Source organism: Dendropsophus ebraccatus, chromosome 6 (assembly GCF_027789765.1).
Source record: "Dendropsophus ebraccatus isolate aDenEbr1 chromosome 6, aDenEbr1.pat, whole genome shotgun sequence".
NCBI lineage: Eukaryota > Metazoa > Chordata > Amphibia > Anura > Hylidae > Dendropsophus > Dendropsophus ebraccatus.
Window position 1 is genome coordinate 136,092,824 of NC_091459.1, and position 20,547 is coordinate 136,113,370.

At 43.8% G+C, this 20,547-nt stretch overlaps 1 protein-coding gene and 1 long non-coding RNA gene across 4 annotated transcripts in view; one reads left to right on the forward strand and one right to left on the reverse strand.

Annotated features, from left to right (window-relative positions):
* LOC138794474 (uncharacterized) overlaps nt 1-20,547 on the forward strand; it is a 59,776-nt gene that overhangs the window by 15,699 nt on the left and 23,530 nt on the right. For 2 of the 3 annotated variants that reach the window (XR_011363454.1, XR_011363452.1), the window contains exons 2-3: nt 8,915-9,004; nt 18,065-18,145. This is a non-coding gene — a long non-coding RNA (uncharacterized lncRNA). Of the gene's footprint in view, nt 1-8,914; nt 9,192-18,064; nt 18,146-20,547 lie in introns of all 3 variants that reach the window. The other variant, XR_011363453.1, reaches the window with a different exon arrangement.
* MFSD2B (MFSD2 lysolipid transporter B, sphingolipid) overlaps nt 1-20,547 on the reverse strand; it is a 39,408-nt gene that overhangs the window by 2,481 nt on the left and 16,380 nt on the right. The window contains exons 6-13 of the mRNA XM_069973078.1: nt 18,539-18,726; nt 18,043-18,133; nt 17,569-17,690; nt 16,883-16,969; nt 9,439-9,519; nt 8,932-9,041; nt 1,667-1,810; nt 1,236-1,412 (exon numbers count right to left, since the gene is read on the reverse strand). Coding sequence (XP_069829179.1) covers nt 1,236-1,412; nt 1,667-1,810; nt 8,932-9,041; nt 9,439-9,519; nt 16,883-16,969; nt 17,569-17,690; nt 18,043-18,133; nt 18,539-18,726 — 1,000 coding nt within the window. The remainder of the gene's footprint in view (nt 1-1,235; nt 1,413-1,666; nt 1,811-8,931; nt 9,042-9,438; nt 9,520-16,882; nt 16,970-17,568; nt 17,691-18,042; nt 18,134-18,538; nt 18,727-20,547) is intronic.

Genomic DNA, 20,547 nt, shown 5'->3' on the forward strand with positions numbered 1-20,547 from the left:
AGGTGGTGACCGGTTTTAATTAAATAAGTTATCATATCTCCCCTAAAAACATCTCTTCTCAAGACTAAAAAAACATTATTTTTTTTAATCTTTCCTCAAAACTAAGATGCTCCATGCCCCTTATCAGTTTAGTTGCACACCTTTGTACCTTTTCCATCTCCAGGACATCCTTGCTATGAATCGGTGCCAAAAAACTGAGCAGCATAGTCCAGATGAGGTCGCACCAAAGCTTTATAAAGCGGTAATAATATGTCCCTGGCCCACGGGTCCATGCCTGTTTTAAGACATGACAATATCCTGCTGGCCTTAGAAGCAGCTGATTGACATTGTGCAGTTCTGTATTCTATGAACTACAAGTACATCCAAATCCTTTTCTACAAGGATTCCCAGTTCTACTCTCCCTATGTGAGAAAAAAAGCAAAAATTGTCCGCACCTCTCCGCCTCTGTTCACATTGTAGGTTGCTCGCTGCCTTTGGCCTAAGTACCGACAAAGTGCACCAGTAACCTACAGGTGCAAGTGAAGTGCTTGCTGTACAGACTCACGATACACACGATAAAAACCTTCTTTTGTACGTGGGGGGTGTGGCTACCTCCCGTTGGCTTGCACTCCATCCATGTCTTATGGGTGTTATAAATAGAGATTATTTGGATCCTATCTGCCCAGTTGTGGGCTTATTTAGGATGGGGAAACTGTCGGCCCTCCACCTGTTGCAAAACTACAATTCCCATCATGCCTGGACAGAAACGCTCTAACTCACTTCTCCCCATTCCTTTTCAGCACCGCATTGCTGCTTCGGGACCCCTATCGGGCTTCTGGATCTCCACCACAGCCGTTGTTGTGACCCTGCTGATGGACTGGTTGCTCAACCAGTCTGTGACTGGGACGGAAAACTGCTCCAGTCAATGATTGGCTGACCAGGCTGTCCATCAGCAGGCTGAAGACGGCTCTATTGGAGATCCCGGAGGTAATACACATCCCAACTCGGGAAATTGCCTATTGGCGGGAGTCCAGTCAGGAGGGGCATTGTGGGCACAGGGACAGGTAAGCTATGCAATGCAATGGGTTAATTCCTGTTCCCAAACAAGGTCTTACTTGTGCCCCAGTGCCTCCCTTAAATCCCTGTAAATCACAACCGTATTGTACAGTACCCCATTGCATGAGATTTATTGCAAAGTAACATAATGGTGCCCACTGAGGATTTAAACATAGCTGTGAATCACTTTGGGCCATTACCTTATGTTATTGAGTGCTCGCTCCGTTTCCCTCCTTGAGTCTTCGGTGATTGGGTAGAAGATGAGGATGATAAGTCCTAGAATAATGAGGACCGACGGGACTGCGCCAATGAGTATCTGTAGCGTCAGCACCACATGATAGGACTGCTTACATGCCCCACTGCTGTAACCTGCAAATCTGTCAGCAGAGCTAGTTAGTAGTATACAGAAGATCACAGTCACGGGTATACATGGGGCCATACTTGCAGCAAGGCACCCAACGGCAGGCGCTTAGGGTGGCACAGGTTTTTTTTATAGGGGGGGGGGGGCACTTTATATTTAGCTAACATTCTTTTCTTTGATGGCAGATGACGTTACCACCAATATTGGGCATGTGTGACTATTGGCCTCCTGGGGTCCATTCCTCTCTAACATACAATAGTCCTCACTTACTGCAGGCTCAGGGTAGAGATCCCTAGTGCGATCCCCGCAGACAGCTTGGTGAAGAAGACAAATGAGGAGTAGAAAATGGCTTCCAATCCATTTACACAAGGATTCTGCTGACGGAAATTATCCACAACGTCGGGAAGCATGGACCTGGGAAGATTAGAAGACAATCAGACACAACTTTTTTGTTGATCGAACTCGAACATTCCCGAACCTTCTGCATTAGATTGCTGATGCCTTCCCCGGTCCGTGCAGAAGGAGGAGCGTGCCTGGGGACCGCCTGGAATTCCGGGATTCAGCCTAGGTAATGCGGAAGGCTCAGGAATGTTCAAGTTCGATTAAACCTGCGATTTTCCGATGTTCGATCATCTCTAGTCAGGAACTGCCCAGAGCAGGAGAGGTTTTCTATGGGGATTTGCTGCTGCTCTGGACAGTTCCTGACATAGACAGAGGTGGCAGCAGAGAGCACTGTGTGAGGCTGGAGAGAATACACGGCTTCCTTCAGAACTTACAGCAGCTGATGAGTACTGGAAGACTTGGGATTTTTAAATAGAAGTAATTTACAAATCTGTATAACTTTCTGAGACCAGTTAATTTGGGGGGGGGGGGGGGGAATTCACTGAAGTTTCCCTTTAAATTAGTCTTAAAGTGTCACTGTCATTTAAATTATTTTTGCAGAAATCAATAGTACAGGCGATTTTAAGAAACTTTATAATTTGGTTTATTAGCCGAAAAATGCATTTTTATCATGAGAAAGCAGTTTAAAGCTCTCCCCCTGTCTTCATGGTTCTCTTATGGAGAGGGGAGGGGTTAACCCCTTAACGACATCGGGCGTAAGTGTACGCCCCCGCAGCGTGGTACTTAACGCAAACGGCGTACGCTTACGCCCAATGTCTATCGGATCACTGTGTGTAAACACACGGCGATCCGGTAACGATGGCTGCTGTAATACACAGCAGACCATCGTAGCTTGTCGGTGATTTTCCGGGCCCCGGAAATCAATGGTGATTGGTGCTGTCCGAGACAGCACCAATCACTATTAGTGTGTATACTGAAGGGGGCCATGGTGCCACCCTCCCGATCGCCGCTATTGGCCGGCCAAGCCCGGCCGGCCAATAGTGGCGATCTAAGTAATAATAAATATTATTACTTTTCTCTGCACACCTCAGTCAGTTAGCTGAGGTGTGCAGAGAAGGATCCCGGCGCTGGAGAGAAGATCTGCGGTCCCGCGGCGTCCACGTCGTTCTCCGCTCGGCTCCCGTCGGTTTTCGTCGGTCTTCTTCGTAGATCTTCGTCCAGGTACTTGTACTGCCCCCTAGCTGCTGATTAGTGTTTAGTGATTAGTGTAGGCTTTTTTGCGCCCTTCCGCCACTGAGTGCTGATCAGCATCTCCTCTTTTTTGGCATAGGGTTTTTTTCCCTCTTTTCCTCCCCTTTTTTTTCTATATCCTACCGCCACTGTCTGCTGATAAGTACCGCACATAAGTGCGGCATTTATCAGCAACTCCTTTTTTGGCAAAGGTTTTTTTTCCCCCCCCCCTTACTGTGAAAAACACGTACATTACACTACACTACCCCACATTACACATTACATTACTTGAAATAAAGTTTTACACTACACCACTACACTACATCACATTTACATACCCCCCATACACCAATCCCCGAATAATGTCCCAGAGAGTGTTTTCGGCGGAGGAGGCATACGTGCTTATTGCCTCCGACACCGAAACTGCCAGTGAGGATGAATGGGGGGATCCTTCTTTCCTCCATTCATCCTTATCATCATTATCATCATCATCCAGTGATGATGACTTTCCACCTAGGCGTCCAAGGAGGACGCCTCGGGCTGCCTGCCAGACACGTCATCCCATCCCGCCCCCTGCCCCCCAGACAGGTGACCCCATCCCGCCCCCTGCTCCCCAGACACGTCATCCCAACCCGCCCCCTGCCCCCCAGACACGTCATCCCATCCCGCCCCCTGCCCCCCAGACAGGTGACCCCATCCCGCCCCCTGCTCCCCAGACACGTCATCTAAGGGGCCAAAAAATCTAAGGGGCCTACCAAGTCACCCTGTTAGACAACTGATTCAAAGGGGGGAGAGCAAGGCCTATGCCTGTGAAAATATGTTGTTGGTCAAATATAAGGACAAACGCGATGTCCTTATTTTGACCACAATTCACAGGAATAGCGTCACCCCTGTCACTTTACGTGGTACCACAAACGTGGTGAACAAACCTGATTGTGTTCTTGACTACAATCAGTATATGGGAGGATCAGTATCAGGGGCGGAACTACCGCCGTAGCAGCCGTAGCGGCTGCTACGGGGCCCCTAGCATCGGGGGCCCGTGGCTTGGGCCTCCGGAGCTTACTGCCTACAACACCCGGTGGCCTCCCGGGTGTTCAGTGTTCTGATTGACAGCGCGAGAAGCCATAGGCTTCCCGCCCTGTCAATCACTCTTGTGACCGCAAGCAGCATTTGCTTGCGATCACAAGAGTGTTGCCCCCGCCCCCGACAGAGCAGCAGCTTCCAGGCGAAGTCCCGGGCAGCGACATCACTGAGGTCATTGTGCGTCGCGGCAGCTGGGACTTCCGGTACAGGAAGTGACGCGCACCCTGTACCGGAAGTCCCAGCCGCCGCGGCGCACACTGAGCTCAGTGGTGGCGCTGCCCGGGACTTCGCCTGGAAGCTGCTGATCTGGCGGGTGCAGATGAAGAGAGAAGAAGAGGCCTGCAACCGACGGGGGATCGTGTGGTTAGGTGAGTTGTCAGTTTTTTTATTTTTATCAGAGGGGAACACTGGGGGCTGTATATATATATGGGGGATGCACAGCACTAGGGGCTGTATATATATATATATATATATATATATATATATATATAGGGCTGTATATATATATATATATATATATATATATATAATATGGGGGATGCACAGCACTAGGGGCTGTATATATATATATATATATATATATATATAGGGCTGTATATATATATATATATATATATAATATGGGGGATGCACAGCACTAGGGGCTGTATATATATTTGCGCAGGGGGGGGTATTTTAGTGGACTAAACAGAGGGGTCATCTATAAGGGGACTACACAGAGGGGTCCATATACTACAGGACAGGGATAGGGAACCTTGGCTCTCCAGCTGTTTAAAAACTACAGCTTTAGCTTTGACTGTCTACACATGATGGGAGTTGTAGTTTTGCAACAGCTGGAGAGCCGAGGTTCCCTACCCCTGGTATAGGGGATGCACAGAGGTTGTCATCTACTATAAACACAGAGGGGCTCTCTACTATAGCAGATGCACACAGGGCCATCTATGTGGAAGACTGAACAAGGGACTATCTATAAGGAGCCAGGGCTACCCACTGAAAGAGGGCTTAAAGGGGCCAAAACAGATGTGCAGTGTGTATAGAGATGAGGATGGTGCCAGAGTGAGGAGCCTAATATGTCTGTCTGGCAGATTCTGTGTATTTGTGGCTCGGAGAAGTTCTCATAATGGCCCAGGACAGATGGAGAAGAAGATGAAAAGGGAAGAACTCCGATCAGAGAAGACGTCCCCTGTGAGTCACTAACTATATTTGCACTGTAATTTATATGTAGTACAGACCCTGTGTAGAGCTGGGTGTGTTGACGGTGTAGTGGTCGGTTGAGGGGGGGGGGGGCCCCAATTAAAAGTTTGCTATGGGGCCCAGCCATTTCTAGTTACGCCCCTGATCAGTATATTTCTCAGATCAAGTCCTCAAACCATATAACGCCACGAGAAAAACCAGATGGTGGTTTAAAAAGGTGGCCGTATATCTGGTACAGACAGCGATGTACAATGCTTTTGTGCTGTACCGATATGCCGGCCACCCGGGGAAATTCCTTGAATTCCAGGAAGCAGTGATCAAAGCCCTGATATTCGGCAGCCACGGAGCGGGCCCCAGCGCTTCTGGATATGAAGGACCCTGTATCGTACAGGGACAACATTCTCCAGGTGACGTCCCCCACACAGGAGAACAGGAGACCCCAAAAGAAGTGCAGAGTGTGGCGTAACAGGGGGATCAGGAAGGACACCATTTTCCAGTGTGACACCTGTCCTGATCCCCCCGGCCTCTGCATAAAGGATCGCTTCAAGGCGCACCACACGTCATTGGGGTTCTACATTTTCTAAATTCTGTCCCTTATTCCTATTTCAGGGGTCACGTTGATCCAGGGATTATTCTGTTTGCCATTATGGAGTCGGTAAGGAATTTTTTCCCTATGATGAAGCTACTGTTGTCTGCCTCACGAGGGTTTTTTGCCTTCCTCTGGATCAACACAGATTGAGTTTGATGGACACCTGTCATTTTCAACCTTATAAACTAATAATTGGCCTAATACCCCCAAATAAATTAGAATTGTCCCTTTTCCCCAGCTAAATAGGTATGGCCGCCATTCCCATTAGAGGATGCCATGATGCAATTACAAAGCCTCTGTGCGGCCAGGACAGTAGAAACCCCCCACAAGTGACCCCATTCTGGAAACTACACCCCATAAGGAATCTAACAAGGGGTGCAGCGGGCATATGGCCCACTGGTGACGGCCACATTTGTGCCGTGAAAATAAAAAAAAAATTATTTTTCATCTTCACAGCACATGTTCTACATATGTGCCTGTTACCAGTGGGGTCCATATGCTCACTGCACCCCTTGTTAGATTTCTTATGGGGTGTAGTTTCCAGAATGGGGTCACTTGTGAGGGGTTTCTTCTGTCCTGGCAGCACAGGAGCTTTGTAAATGTGACGTGGCCTCCATCCTCCATTCCAGCCTCTAAATGGCGCTCTGTCCCTCTGGTGGCTTGCCCTGTGCCCATATGGCACATTATGCCCACATGTGGGGTATTTTCGTACTCAGGGGAAATTACCCTACACGTTTTGCATTCATTTTCTCTTTTAACCCCTTGTGGAAATGGAAAAAATTAAGGCTAGACCAACATTTATGGTAAAAAAAAAAAAAAAATTTATACTAAATCATTGATCTAGTCTTTATTTTTTCTTTTTCACAAGGGGTTAAAAGATAAAAAAAACACTAAATGTGTAGCGCAACTTCCCCCAAGTATGAAAATACCCCACATGTGAACATAAAGCTCCAGGCGGGTGCAAGGTAAGCCTCCGCAAGGAGGGAGCGCCATAAGGCTAGAATGGATGGTAAATGCCATGTCGCATTTACAAAGGCCCTGTGTTGCCAAGACAGTGGAGGCCCCCCAAAAGTGACCCCATTCTAGAAACTACACCCCTCAGGGAATCTAACAAGGGGTGCAATGAGGATATGGACCCCTGGATGATGGGCACATTTGTGGCGTGAAAGTGAAAAAATGAATTTTTTCACTTTCACGTCACATTGTTCCACATTTGTGCCCGTTACCAGTGGGGTCCATATGCTCACTGCACCCCTTGTTAGATTCCTTGAGGGGTGTAGTTTCCAGAATGGGGTCACTTGTGGAGGGTTTCCAGTGTCTTGGCAGCACGAGGGCTCTGTAAATGTGACATGGCCCTTGAAATCCATTCCAGTGAAATCCAGTTTCCAAAAGCCAATTGGCGCTCCTTCCCTCTGGAGGCTCGTCCTGCACCCGCTTAGCACTTTATGTCCACATGTGGGGTAATTCCGTACTCGGGGGAACTGTGCTACACGTTTGGTGTTTTTTTTTCCTTGTATCCCTTTGTGAAAATGAAAAATTGAAGGCTAGAACAACGTTTCCGTGTAAAAAAAAATTTTTTCTTTTTTCACCCACATTGTTCTGAAAATCTGTGAAACACCTGTGGGGTCCAGATGCTCACTGCACCCCTTGTTACATTCCTTGAGGGGTATAGTTTCCAGAATGGGGTCACTTGTGGGGGGTTTCCAGTATTTTGGCACCCCAGAGCCTCTGCCAACCTGAAGTGGTACAGTCAGAAATGACCAAATATAACGGAGGCGTTGAAATTCACTGGGCGCTCCTTTATATCTGAGGCTTGTGGTTGCGTCAAATAGCGAAATAGGGCCACATATGGGGTATTTCTATAAACTGCAGAAACGTGGCAATCAATATTGGGGTGCATTTCTCTGGTAATGGGTTTATAATTATGAAAGATATTGGATTACAATAAAATCTCTGCACAGAAAATTTTAAATTTAAAATTTCTTACACACTTAGCTTTTATTTCTGTGACTCCGCTAAAGGGTTAAAAAAACTTTCTGGATGTGATTTTGTAGAGTGGGGGGTGCAGTTTCTAAAATGGGGTGCTTTGTGGGGCTTTCTAACATACAGTCCCCTCAAATACACTTTGAATCTGAACAGGTCCCTAAAAAAAATCTGATTTTGAAATTTTGCTGAAAATTTGGAAAATTGCTGCTAATGTTTTAAGCTTTCTATTGTCTAAAAAAAAAAAAAGGAAAGATAGTTTAATAAATGCCGCCAACATAAAGTAGACATGTTGCTAATGCTATTTAATATATAATTTATGTGGCATAACCATTTTCTGTATAAGCAAAAGAGTTTCTAAATTGGAAAAATGCATTTTTTCACAATTTTTCACATTATTTTGGTTTTTTTCATAAAAATTCGGTATAAGTATCGACTCAAATTTACCAGAAATGTGAAGTACAATATGTCATGAAAAAACAATCTCAGAATCAGCTGGATAGGTAAAAGCATCCCGAAGTTATAAATGAATAAAGTGACACAGGTCATATTCATAAAATTTGTCTCTGTCCTTAAGGCCATTTCAGGCTCTGTCCTTAAGGGGTTAAGGGAGATGAGGCCCCAAAACAGGACAACAAAGAGTTAATTTACAGCTACAACATCGGCTATTTCCTCTGAAGTCAGCACTAACCTCTAAATACAGGCTTTCACACAGGTCCCGCTGTGTAATCCTTTGATCTCTGCTGCAGACTAATGTCCCTCCTCCCCTCCTCATAGAACAGACAGGACTGATGTAGTTTTGGCTGTCCAGGCATGATGGGAATTGTAGTTCTGCAGCAGCTGGAGAACAGTTTGACACCCCTGGCCTAGGCAGTCCCACTATAAGTGTATGGACAGAAATGACTGCGGGGTAGTGCAGCACATTCTCCTGATCGCTGGGGGTGTCAGCAGGGGGACCCCCAGGGTTCAGAACTTTTGACATATCCCAGTTACATGGCAAAATGTTCTTTTTGATGACAGGTAGGCTTTATCCTGCGTGTCATATTTTTCATTATGGTAAACAGTACATCTTAGCTGCTGTATCTATTACATTGCAGGTTCAATCTGTACAAACCATGGCAGGAGCAGAGATGCCGCAATGCTGAATCCTGATGACACCGCGACCAGGTATCCTACTATCACATTAGGTACGGTCACCAGCATGATGGCAAATGGGATCATCCACTACAAAACAAAATCATCCAAGTACTGAGAATGAACAGCGGAGGGCACAGCAACCTGAAAGCAACTCCATCATGTGGTGTCCCACCACAGGTGTTTTGTGTTTCACACCTGTCACAAAAGCTCTTTTCTCAAAGCTAAATGGTGATGAAGGTATTTTGTAATTTCACCACTAGATGTCAGTGTTTTATGTATATGCTCTTAGGGATTGCACAGCTGAAGCTAAGAAAGGGTTACTATTTCTTATATATTATGTACTTTTATTGTCCAATGGAGATATTCTTCTTTTCTGACCTATCTCTTCTTTTCTTTGTACACACTCCTTTCCACCACTCACAGCATGTGTTTTTTATTACAACTTATACACTTATACAGCGCCATGTTCTGCAGTAATACTTACAGAGATTCCAAAAGCTGCCATTTTTTTGCCAAATCTTTGTAGAAACCACTGCCAGAATGGGATACTGAGGACAGCCGAAATCTGCAGATGATAAAAACATTCAAATATTATCTATCTATCTATCTATCTATCTATCTATCTATCTATCTATTTATTATCTATCTATCTATCTATCTATCTCCTATCTATCTATCTATCTCCTATCTCCTATCTATGTATCTCCTATCTATCTATCTATCTATCTATCTATCTATCTATCTATCTATCTATCTATCTATCTCCTATCTCCTATCTATGTATCTCCTATCTATCTATCTATCTATCTATCTATCTATCTATCTATCTATCTATCTATCTATCTATCTATCTCCTATCTATCTATCTATCTATCTATCTATCTCCTATCTATCTCCTATCTATCTATCTATCTATCTATCTATCTCCTATCTCCTATCTATCTATCTATCTATCTCCTATCTATCTATCTATCTATCTATCTATCTATCTATCTATCTATCTCCTATCTATCTATCTCCTATCTATCTATCTATCTATCTATCTATCTATCTATCTATCTCCTATCTATCTATCTATCTATCTATCTATCTCCTATCTATCTATCTATCTATCTATCTATCTATCTATCTATCTCCTATCTCCTATCTATGTATCTCCTATCTATCTATCTATCTATCTATGTATCTCCTATCTATCTATCTATCTATCTATGTATCTCCTATCTATCTATCTCCTATCTATCTCCTATCTATCTCCTATCTATCTATCTCCTATCTATCTATCTATCTATCTATCTATCTATCTAGTCAAAAATTGTTGCTGCACATGGAAAATGAAGCAGGTAGGTGCTGTCTGTCTCACCAAGTGGGTATTATACAGCAAACAAGATGACTGCAGCACTCCATTATGATGGAAAAGTCTGGGTTTATTTTTCACAGAACCACATATTAAAAATTAACTTTTATTAAATATATTTTAAAATAGAGGAAAAAAGAACAAAAATCCAATACTACAAAAAGGCACATCTAGATAAATGTAACCTCATAGGTATCTACCTGCCACAAATGTAGGTCTCAGATACTACAAATCTTTATATATTGTCTCTGTCTCGACGCGTTTCACCCAGTGTTACAGACTGGAATCCTCAGGAGACTTATCAGACCAATATGGTGTCTAAATGATAATTATCACGGTGAGGTAGCCGATTAAAAACATGGGGTCAGAGTAATGATTATGTATCGAATAGAGAATATGGGTAACACACTTGATTATGACCTCCGATAAAGCACTTGGAGCATCACCAAAACAAAAAGTGCGAAATATTTCCATATACCGTTCTATCCCCTCTGATTATCACAATATTTTCCAACAGGGCTAACAATCATTGTTCAAGTTGTCATATTATAACAGATGAAATGCCGATATAAGCTCACAGCATTAGCCGCAAAAACCTGAGGACAATCCCCCACAGTCAACACATTGTGACTGAGACAAAACATCAGAGGAGAAACAAAATAAATCATAGCCCCACTTGGGACAACTCACGACCCCCACGTGTGTGTGCCAGCAAAGATGGTTCTGGTGTCAACCCCCATGATCGGGACTTGATCGGGACTTGAAAAAGGCGTTGTGCCAAATAAAATCTAACCCTATAACTTTGTGGATTCCCTCTTTTGGTCGTATATGACCATCTGCTGGTTACTTCCTCTGTGAGACCTGCGCCCGCTTGCTGTACCGGAGTCCGATAGGTCCAGTGATCCCCCAGTGGCTCCCACTCTGCTCTTTGTTCCACCCCTGGTTTGTGGTTCTCCGGCCGGAGCTGCGGTCTATAATCCAACACTATGCTGTATAGAGTTGTGCCTAGAATATAGCACAACTCAGGTGAGCCTCTTCCTTTTTCATTATTGTTGAGCTCCCATATCTTACTTTATTATACCAGGAGGCGCCCCTGTTTTCTCTTTTTTTTGTCCCTATCAAAACACGGAGCACTCGCCCTAAAAAGGGCGACCCCGTCCGGAACCTTTCCCTATTCTCCTATATTCCTCCCTATATTCTAGGGGGTAATTTGGCTATTTATATTTAATATCCCTGATTTAATTGTGACAACAAAATCACCTAAACAAAAAGTAAAGAATTCTTTTAGATTGAACTCATTATTGATAAACGATGAGAGAATCCATACAATCATGAATCTTGATAACATCCTAGGGTCGATATCCCAACCAGCTCATTACAAAAATAACACAGTCTCTAAAAGAAAACACAACCAGACAAAGGCTCCATATTTTCATAGGGGGAAACCACTAGATAAAGCATGTAAACGTAAGTTTATCATTAAGGCCGTGTGGTTTCTGGGACTTTAATCTATATATCCACTCTGATTCTTTACAAAGTATTCTCCTATCCCAATCACCTCTCCTTATCGAGGGTCTAACCCACTCAATCCCAACAAATGACACCTCTCTTGGTGATTCTGCATGATGTTCCAGCATATGTTGAGCCAAAGGGGTCTCTCTTCTATTGTCAGTATCACACAAATGTTCAAGCACTCTTCTTCTCAATTCCCTGAACGTTTTTCCCACATAATTAAATGGACAGTTACAGGAAGCAAGATAGATCACACCCCTTGCCCTATAGTTAATAAAATCGTGTATGTCATATTGTGTGTTAGTGGCGGCTGATGTAAAGTGTTTAGTTGTCTTAATATGCTTACATGCCTTATATCTACCACACTTAAAACAGCCCAGAATCTTTCGATCCAGCCAGGTCCCTGGCTGTTTTGGTCGATTATAATGGCTGTGTACAATACGATCTACGATACTACGTCCCCGTCGGTACGTGACACTTGGACCCTCATGAAGAACCTCCGCCAAGTCCGGATCGGCCACTATCTGTCCAAAATCTGTTTAATTTCTGGGGTGTGACTATCATATGTGCCAATAAGTCTGATGTACTTGTCACTTACATCTCTGTCTCATGGTGTCATAAGTTCAGCTCGTTGTTTACTCTTTGCATGATTATACGCACGACTCAGGACATCTTGGGGGTACCCTCTATCACCTAGTCTCTGTCGCAGTTTTTTAGCTTGATGGTCAAATTCTCGATCGTCCATACAATTACGCCTTACTCGTATAAATTGTCCCTTCGGGATTCCCCGTTTTAGTGGTGTTGGGTGATGGCTTTGCCAATGCAAAATGTTATTGGTTGCTGTGGGTTTTCTATACAAGGAGGACACTAGTCCATGGTCCCTCTTGGATATCATTACATCAAGGAAGCAGATAGACTCCTCTGCGATCTCACTTGTGAAGGAGAGACCAATAACATTTTGATTTAGGGCAGCCATAAATTCACTGAACTCCTCCTTCGTGCCAGTCCACAAGAGTAAAACATTGTCTATATAACGTCTCCAAAAGGGGATCCGATGAATCCACCAATGTTCCCCTTCGGGAAAAACTATTGTGTCCTCCCACCAACCCAGGAGGAGATTAGCATATGTGGGGGCACAAGGGCTCCCCATTGCTGTCCCCCTGAGTTGGTGGTAGAACTTCCCGTCATATAGAAAATAATTGTGCAGGTCCATACTATCCCTAGTATAGGATGGCAGACCCTCGACATATTCTCTCAGGATTTTGTCAATATAGACACTGATGTTCTGGGTAACAGAGTCTATTCCAGAAACTATGGGCCTGCCCCGCAGTGGATGGAGGCCCTTGAGCACCTTCGGCAAAGCATAGAATGTGGGTATTTGCGGATGTTTTGGCATAAGAAACAAAAATTAATTCTTATCAATGAGTCTGTCCCTTAATGCTGCTTCCAAGAGTGGTCTCAAGTCATCACAGATTTGTTGGGTCCCTTGTCACTATTGCATAGCAGTCCCTGTTGTTCAACATTGTTAGGCACATATTACGGTATTTAGAGTGATCCATAAGCACCAGATTGCCGCCCTTATCCGAGGGTTTGATGATAACTGAGTCATCCTGCTCAAGATTAAGGAAGGCCTGCATTTCTTCTCTGGATAAGTTTGTAGGTTGGTGCTTTTTATCCAACTTCTCCAGATCAGAAATCACCAGCTGTAGAAATAACTCAATATTTGTGGTATCCTCCAAGGGCGGCAATCTGGTGCTTCTAGGGCGCAGTCCTGTGAATGGTCCCTGTCCTGGTTGTATCTGTCCTTCCTCGTAAAGTTCAGCCAACATTCGGACATCTGGTAACTCAGTAAGTGATATGTCAAGTTCGGCGCATGTGCGTCGATCAACATGTTTATAGAATTTGTGCCACCTCAATTTACGAGAAAATAAATTCAGATCCTTTACCCAGGAAAAAGGGTTGAAATGTGTAGTCGGAACAAACGACAAACCTCTCCGAAGGACCTGTTCCTCAGTGTTAGTCAAAACCCTATCAGCCAAGTTGATGATCTGCAGTTGACTATCGTTTATGTGTCTGCTTGCTTGGTGCGCCTGGGAAATGGCGCCTCCTTCTCTAAAAAAGGGACCTCTACATTTTGAGATTGTGAATCCACAGCTGATTGTGAGGAATAGGAAGGTACAGATGGTGATGTTCGTGTACGGGTTTTTTTTGTTTTTTGGCCTCTGTAGGTCAATTTTTTGCCCCTCCCATTCCCCCTGTATCCTCCCCTTCCCCATGTCGATTGTCGGCGATAATTGGGCTCAGTATCAGATTGGTCAGTTTCTGATGCTGTAGCCTCAGATTCAGAGTTTATTGTTTTTGTGGTGGGAGTAAAATCGTATGCCCGATGTTCCTTAAATTCTGTTACGTCCCGTACGTACTGAGAGTGCTGGGTTTATTTGTCTGGGTTTATTTGCCCATGAAACAAGGTGCGACGTTTCAGCTCTAACAATAAGAGCTTTTCTCAAGCAGCGAACAACATTAGCCCCGGAAGGGGTATATATATATATATACAACTGTGTATACAATCATCATCAAATATCCAATTAGTGTGGTAAACATGATAAACCGTGAAATTCACAGCAAACGTGCAATTATATTGTCTAAATACATCATACAAGTATTAATTAGGTTACATGAAAGTGAAAATAGATATGAATTAATGTGTTATTAAAAGGTAATGGAAGTTAATCACGCAATTACATGCACATGGAACAACGAGTGAGCGCTCACCGTACCGGACCTTCAGCTGGGGCAAATAAAAAAAAAAAAAATCCGTATGGACACTGCGGGACCAAAGACGCCAAGTCTGAGCAAGGGAGCAAGCCGTGGAACGCAACACCATAGTGGAACGCAAATCAGTGCGTGTGAGTAGGCGGTGCGTGTGTCAGTTACGTCACTGGACCAGGAGGGGCTCTCAGCAGGTGCACCAGTCACCCCAATGGTGGGCGGCTCTACTGGTGTCCCTGATCTCCCGTAGATATCAAAACAGTCCAGCAGAGCATAATCATAATGTGACAAAGTTAATAAATTACAGTGTCTGTAATCTTAGTCCATTACAAGCTGCTGTGTCTAATAGGTCTAATGCTCAGTCACGGCACACAACAGCGGATCATGTCCACCCACTACTGATTTTGTTCTCTGCTTGAGAAAAGCTCCTATTGTTAGAGCTGAAACGTCGCACCTTGTTTCATGGGCAAATAAACCCAGACTTTTTCCATCATATTGGAGTGCTGCAGCCATCTTGTTTGCTATCTATCTCCTATCTATCTAGTATCTATCTATCTATCTATCTATCTATCTATCTATCTATCTATCTATCTATTTCCTATCTATCTATCTATCTATCTATCTATCTATCTATCTATCTATCTCCTATCTATCTTCTATCTATCTATCTATCTATCTATCTATCTATCTATCTATCTATCTATCTCCTATCTATCTATCTCCTATCTATCTATCTATCTATCTATCTATCTATCTATCTATCTATCTCTTATCTATCTATCTATCTATCTATCTCCTATCTATCTATCTATCTATCTATCTATCTATCTATCTATCTATCTATCTCCTATCTATCTATCTATCTATCTATCTAGTTAAAGCAGATGTAGCCGCACATAAAACAGCTTAGGGTGCCAGCTGGAAAACCCCATCCAGGGTTCCAGTAATATATAACGGCCCTCCATGATTTGAAAGGCAAAACAAAATTCAAGGAGATTTATTCCATTAGAAAAAAAAGCAAAACAGCACAGCAAGTGCAGGTATGTGCAGCATTACAAAGGCTTCTCTCCCCATCCTTAGCCATCTCAATGCCTGAGGATGGAGGCGATTTGGCCGATTATTGCTCCATACAATAGAGACAAGGATCAGCCAATCAAAGTGCAGATTCACTCATCAGAGGCAGGATGTGTGGAGTACTCGGACGTCTGGCGCAGAGCTGCTTTTCACAGGGTTCAAGATGAAGCATAGGAGTTGTAGTACAAGATTCTCCCACTTCTTTATTGTAATCCTTTTTTTCGGCTGATCATTGGCTTAGGTTAGGACCAAAAATCACAGTGCGCATCGCTACATGTAATAGCGGTGCACAGCCGACAGGTAACAATTGCCCAATCACCTGATACCTTACCTCTCCCCGCTCATGGTCTTCTCTCCTTTGCTTCGCAGCAGCAGCAGCGGCAGCTGATAGTCCGCTCAGCCAATCACAGGCCGCTCAGGCGCTGCTGTCGCTGGGACCGGGAAGCTGCACAGCACAGGAGAGAAGACCAGGAGCGGGGAGAGGTAAGATAAAAGGTGTTTGGGCAAGGACTGCATGGACATCGCTAACAATGTCCAAGCTGCTCTTATAGGTCCAGTAAAGCAGATCTAGCAGATTGGCGCTCATTTACTAAAATGATCGGGCCGTAGTCGAACCATGTAATAGGACCCTGACTATCTTCTTGTACAATGGGTACATTAAATCCAAAAAGAACTAACAGGGCAAAGCATGGTGCAGATACTGTATGTAGATCCATGGTGGCTTAAAGGGATACTCCGACAATTATTTTTTCTTTTAAATCAACTGGTGTCAGAGAGCGCCAAAGATTTGTAAATTACTTCTCTTAAAAAAAATCTCAAGGCTTCCAGTACTTATCAGCTGCTTTATGTCCTGCAGGAAGTGGTGTATTCTTTTCAGTATGACACAGTGCTCTCTGCTGCCACCTCTGTCCATATCAGGAACTGTCCAGAGCAGCAGCAAATCCCCATAGAAAACCTCTCCTGCTCTGGACAGTTCCTGACATGGACAGAGGTGGCAGCAGAGAGCACTGTGTCAGACTGGAATACAAGAAAACACCACTTCCTGCAGGACACACAGCAGCTGATAAGTATTGAAAACATGAGGGTTTTTTTTCAGTAAATTACAAATCTGTATATCTTTCTGACACCAGTTGTTTTGAAAGATTTTTGTAGTTGTTGCTGGAGTACCCCTTTAAAACAGCATAGAAGGTAAGGGAAGGATTGTAGGACAACTCACCAAGATGGTCAGCACCAAGTTCTGGAAGTGATCCCGTAATTCTCCTGCAGCATGTGTGCAAAAAAGGACAAAATTGCTCTGCTGAAGCTGATAGATTAGAGAGAGAAGGTGATAGGTGAATGAAGTTACTCTACTAGAGCAATATAATCTATATATATTTTTCTTTCAAATCAACTGGTGTCAGAAAGATATTTAGATTTGTAATTTACTTCTATTAAAAAAAATTTTTAATAGAAGTAAATTACAAATCTGTATAACTTTCTGACACCAGTTGATTTGAGAGAAAAAGATTTTCGCTGGACAACCCCTTTAAGATGCCCATACACTTTATACTTTTGTTGGATGTACCCGCCACTCCCGGTCAGTATAAGGATATGGGGCACTCCCAACCATTCACCAACAGATGATGCCAGTGGAGACAGGTCCTGAGCGTGATGAAAAATCACTGCCCGACCCCTTTGTTCTTGGAAAGATAAGCCGCCGGCAGAGCAGTCTTAACTCTGAGCTCTCCATAGAGAACACAGAAATGCTTTGCCGTGCAGAAGATTCCTGTGTATATGGAGGATAGGAGAGATAACTGTTGGCCGATAGTTATTGAAGGTGTATGCCCTAGAAGCCGGACCCCCGCTGATCAGCTTGTTATCACCTTTCCTCCTTGGTTCATGCCGAGCATAAAGACCATTTACCTGAACAGCAGCAGAAATCAGCAGGAAGGAAGCTATGAGGAAGCAGTACGGGCTGTGCCGCATGGATTTTTTGAAACCACTACAAAATGGTAAAACCTTCCCTGGAGACATGATATACGTATCTGCAAAAATATGAAGTTATTTATAGGTAAAGTCATTGGATTACAAGACAGGCTTTCCAATACAGAAGAAAAGATAGGCAGGAGTATGGGCAGCACGGAGCAAAGGGATGGGACCCCACCACCATAATCACAGGACACCAGGGGTAGGGAACCTTGGCTCGCCAGATATTGCAAAACTACAACTCCCATCATGCCTGGACAGCCAAAGCTAAAGCATCATGGGAGTTGTAGTTTTGTAACAGCTGGAGGGCCAAGGTTCCCTACCCCCGCAATAGACAGATGTGGTCAGATATTTCTCATCCCTTATAACCCCTTTAACTAAAATTCAACCAATATTTAGATGAAGTCTCACCATTTCTCTCTCTGACTCCTAGGAAAAAGACAGCGGTGCAGAGCACATATATACAGCCGATCACGCCAGCAGAGATCATGTAGACGTTCCTCTAAACATAAAGGTACAGTAATACAACTTAAAACGTTCATATAAGGAGCACTATAAAACACCCTATTAGAAGGCTCAGATCTGACGAAGCGCGCATGCGCGTGAAACGGCTGTCATAGCTTGTGTGAATAGTGTTTGGCGTCCTAGCCCGCCACAGATGTACCTGCTGTATTTTAACCTGCAATTGAAATACAGACTACGCATCACAACAGTGAGTGCCCCCGTATCTTTTTCTTCATATTAGTGGATTTATCAAGGAATGTCTGACTTTCATGGGGAGCACCCCGGATGCTATATTATTGCCTTGCATAAGTACTAGTCTGCCTAAAAGTATGAACCATGCCTAGTGAGTAGTGCCGGTGCTACGCTTCTACAACAAGGTTCCAATATATCTCTCCATACTTACAGCATGCAGCTTGTAATCTGTTGATCCTGGAGTTAAGAAGGTGCTGTTCACCGGAGAGTATGTGGCATTCATAGAAATGTTCACGGTCCCATTATCCACATGACAGTGATGAGAAGTGTGAGCGCTCGCCACTATCTGCCCTTGTAAAGCAGCTCCAATGAGAGTGCCAAGCACCTCCATAGTCATTCCTAAAGAAGAACGTTTGGTCATGTTATGAATAGGAGGGAGGTGGTATTTATCAAGGTTTGTATGTATAAGAAAATTGGGTGGGAAATAGTCACAAATGATAAAGTCACCTTATATATTTCAACTGGGCTTCTATCTGTACCTATATAGTCAGCCTGGTTCTGGTACTATATTTATGTAGTGAGCCTGGTTCTGGTACTGTATTTATGTAGTGAGCCTGGTTCTCGTAATGTATTTATGTAGTGAGCCTGGTTCTGGTACTGAATTTATGCAGTGAGCCTGGCTCTGGTACTGTATTTATGTAGTGAGCCTGGTTCTGGTAAAGTATTTATGTAGTGAGCCTGGTCCTGGTACTGTATTTATGCAGTGAGCGTGGCTCTGGTACTGTATTTATGTAGTGAGCCTGGTTCTGGTATCTTATTTATGCAGTGAGCCTGGTTTTGGTACTGAATTTATGCAGTGAGCCTGGCTCTGGTACTGTATTTATGTAGTGAGCCTGGTCCTGGTACTGAATTTATGCAGTGAGCGTGGCTCTGGTACTGTATTTATGTGGTGAGCCTGGTTCCGGTATCTTATTTATGCAGTGAGCCTGGTTTTGGTACTGTATTTATGTAGTGAGCCTGGTTCTGGTACTGTATTTATGTAGTGAGCCTGGTTCTGGTACTGTATTTATGTAGTGAGCCTGGTTCTGGTATGTTATTTATGTAGTGAGCCTGGTTTTGTTACTGTATTTATGTAGTGAACCTGGTTCTGGTACTGTATTTATGTAGTGAGCCTGCTTCTGGTATCTTATTTATGTAGTGAGCCTTCCTCTGGTACTGTATTTATATTGTAAACCTGGTTTTTGTTCCTTATTTATCAGGTGAGGAAATCCACTCTTAGACTCCTGCTTAATTCACTGATTCTTTTAATGATCCTGCATCATGGAGAGCATTCTCTGTTCTCTCATTATGTATGTAGTGAACCTGGTTCTGCTACTGTATTTATGTAGTGAGCCTGGTTCTGGTACCTTATTTATATAGTGAGCCTGGTTCTGATACTGTATTTATGTGGTAATCCTGATTCTGGTACTGTATTTATGTAGTGAGCCTGGCTCTGGTACTGTATTTATGTAGTGAGGCTGGTTCTGGTACTGTATTTATGTAGTGAGCCTGGTTCTGGTATCTTATTTATGCAGTGAGCCTGGTTTTGGAACTGTATTTATGTAGTGAGCATGTTTCTGGTACTGTATTTATGTAGTGAGCCTGGTTCTGGTACTGTATTTATGTAGTGAGCCTGGTTCTGGTACTGTATTTATGTAGTGAGCCTGCTTCTGGTATCTTACTTATGTAGCGAGCCTGCTTCTGGTACTGTATTTATATTGTAAACCTGGTTTTAGTGCCTTATTTATCAGGTGAGGGAATCCACTCTTAGACTCCTGCTTAATTCACTGATTCTTTTGATGATCCTTCACCATGAAGAGCATTCTCTGTTCTCTCGTTATGTATGTAGTGAACCTGGTTCTGCTACTGTATTTATGTAGTGAGCCTGGTTCTGGTACCTTATTTATATAGTGAGCCTGGTTCTAGTACTGTATTTATTTTATGTACTTGCATTTTCTATGTTTTTGTGTGTTTACAATTTCAGCCATAGCAACGTCCTCCTGCCTAGTGTGAATGGTGTTCAAGGAGAGCTGACCAAATTTGTCTTTTTTTACCCCCCCCCCCCCCCTGTGTTCCAGATGGGGGGAGTAGCTGCCTCTACTTGGTCGTGCACCCCACCCATCGCACCCAGGTGACACCCTGGGTGAGTTTTCGTATCTAATGTAGCTGTGAGAGAGCACA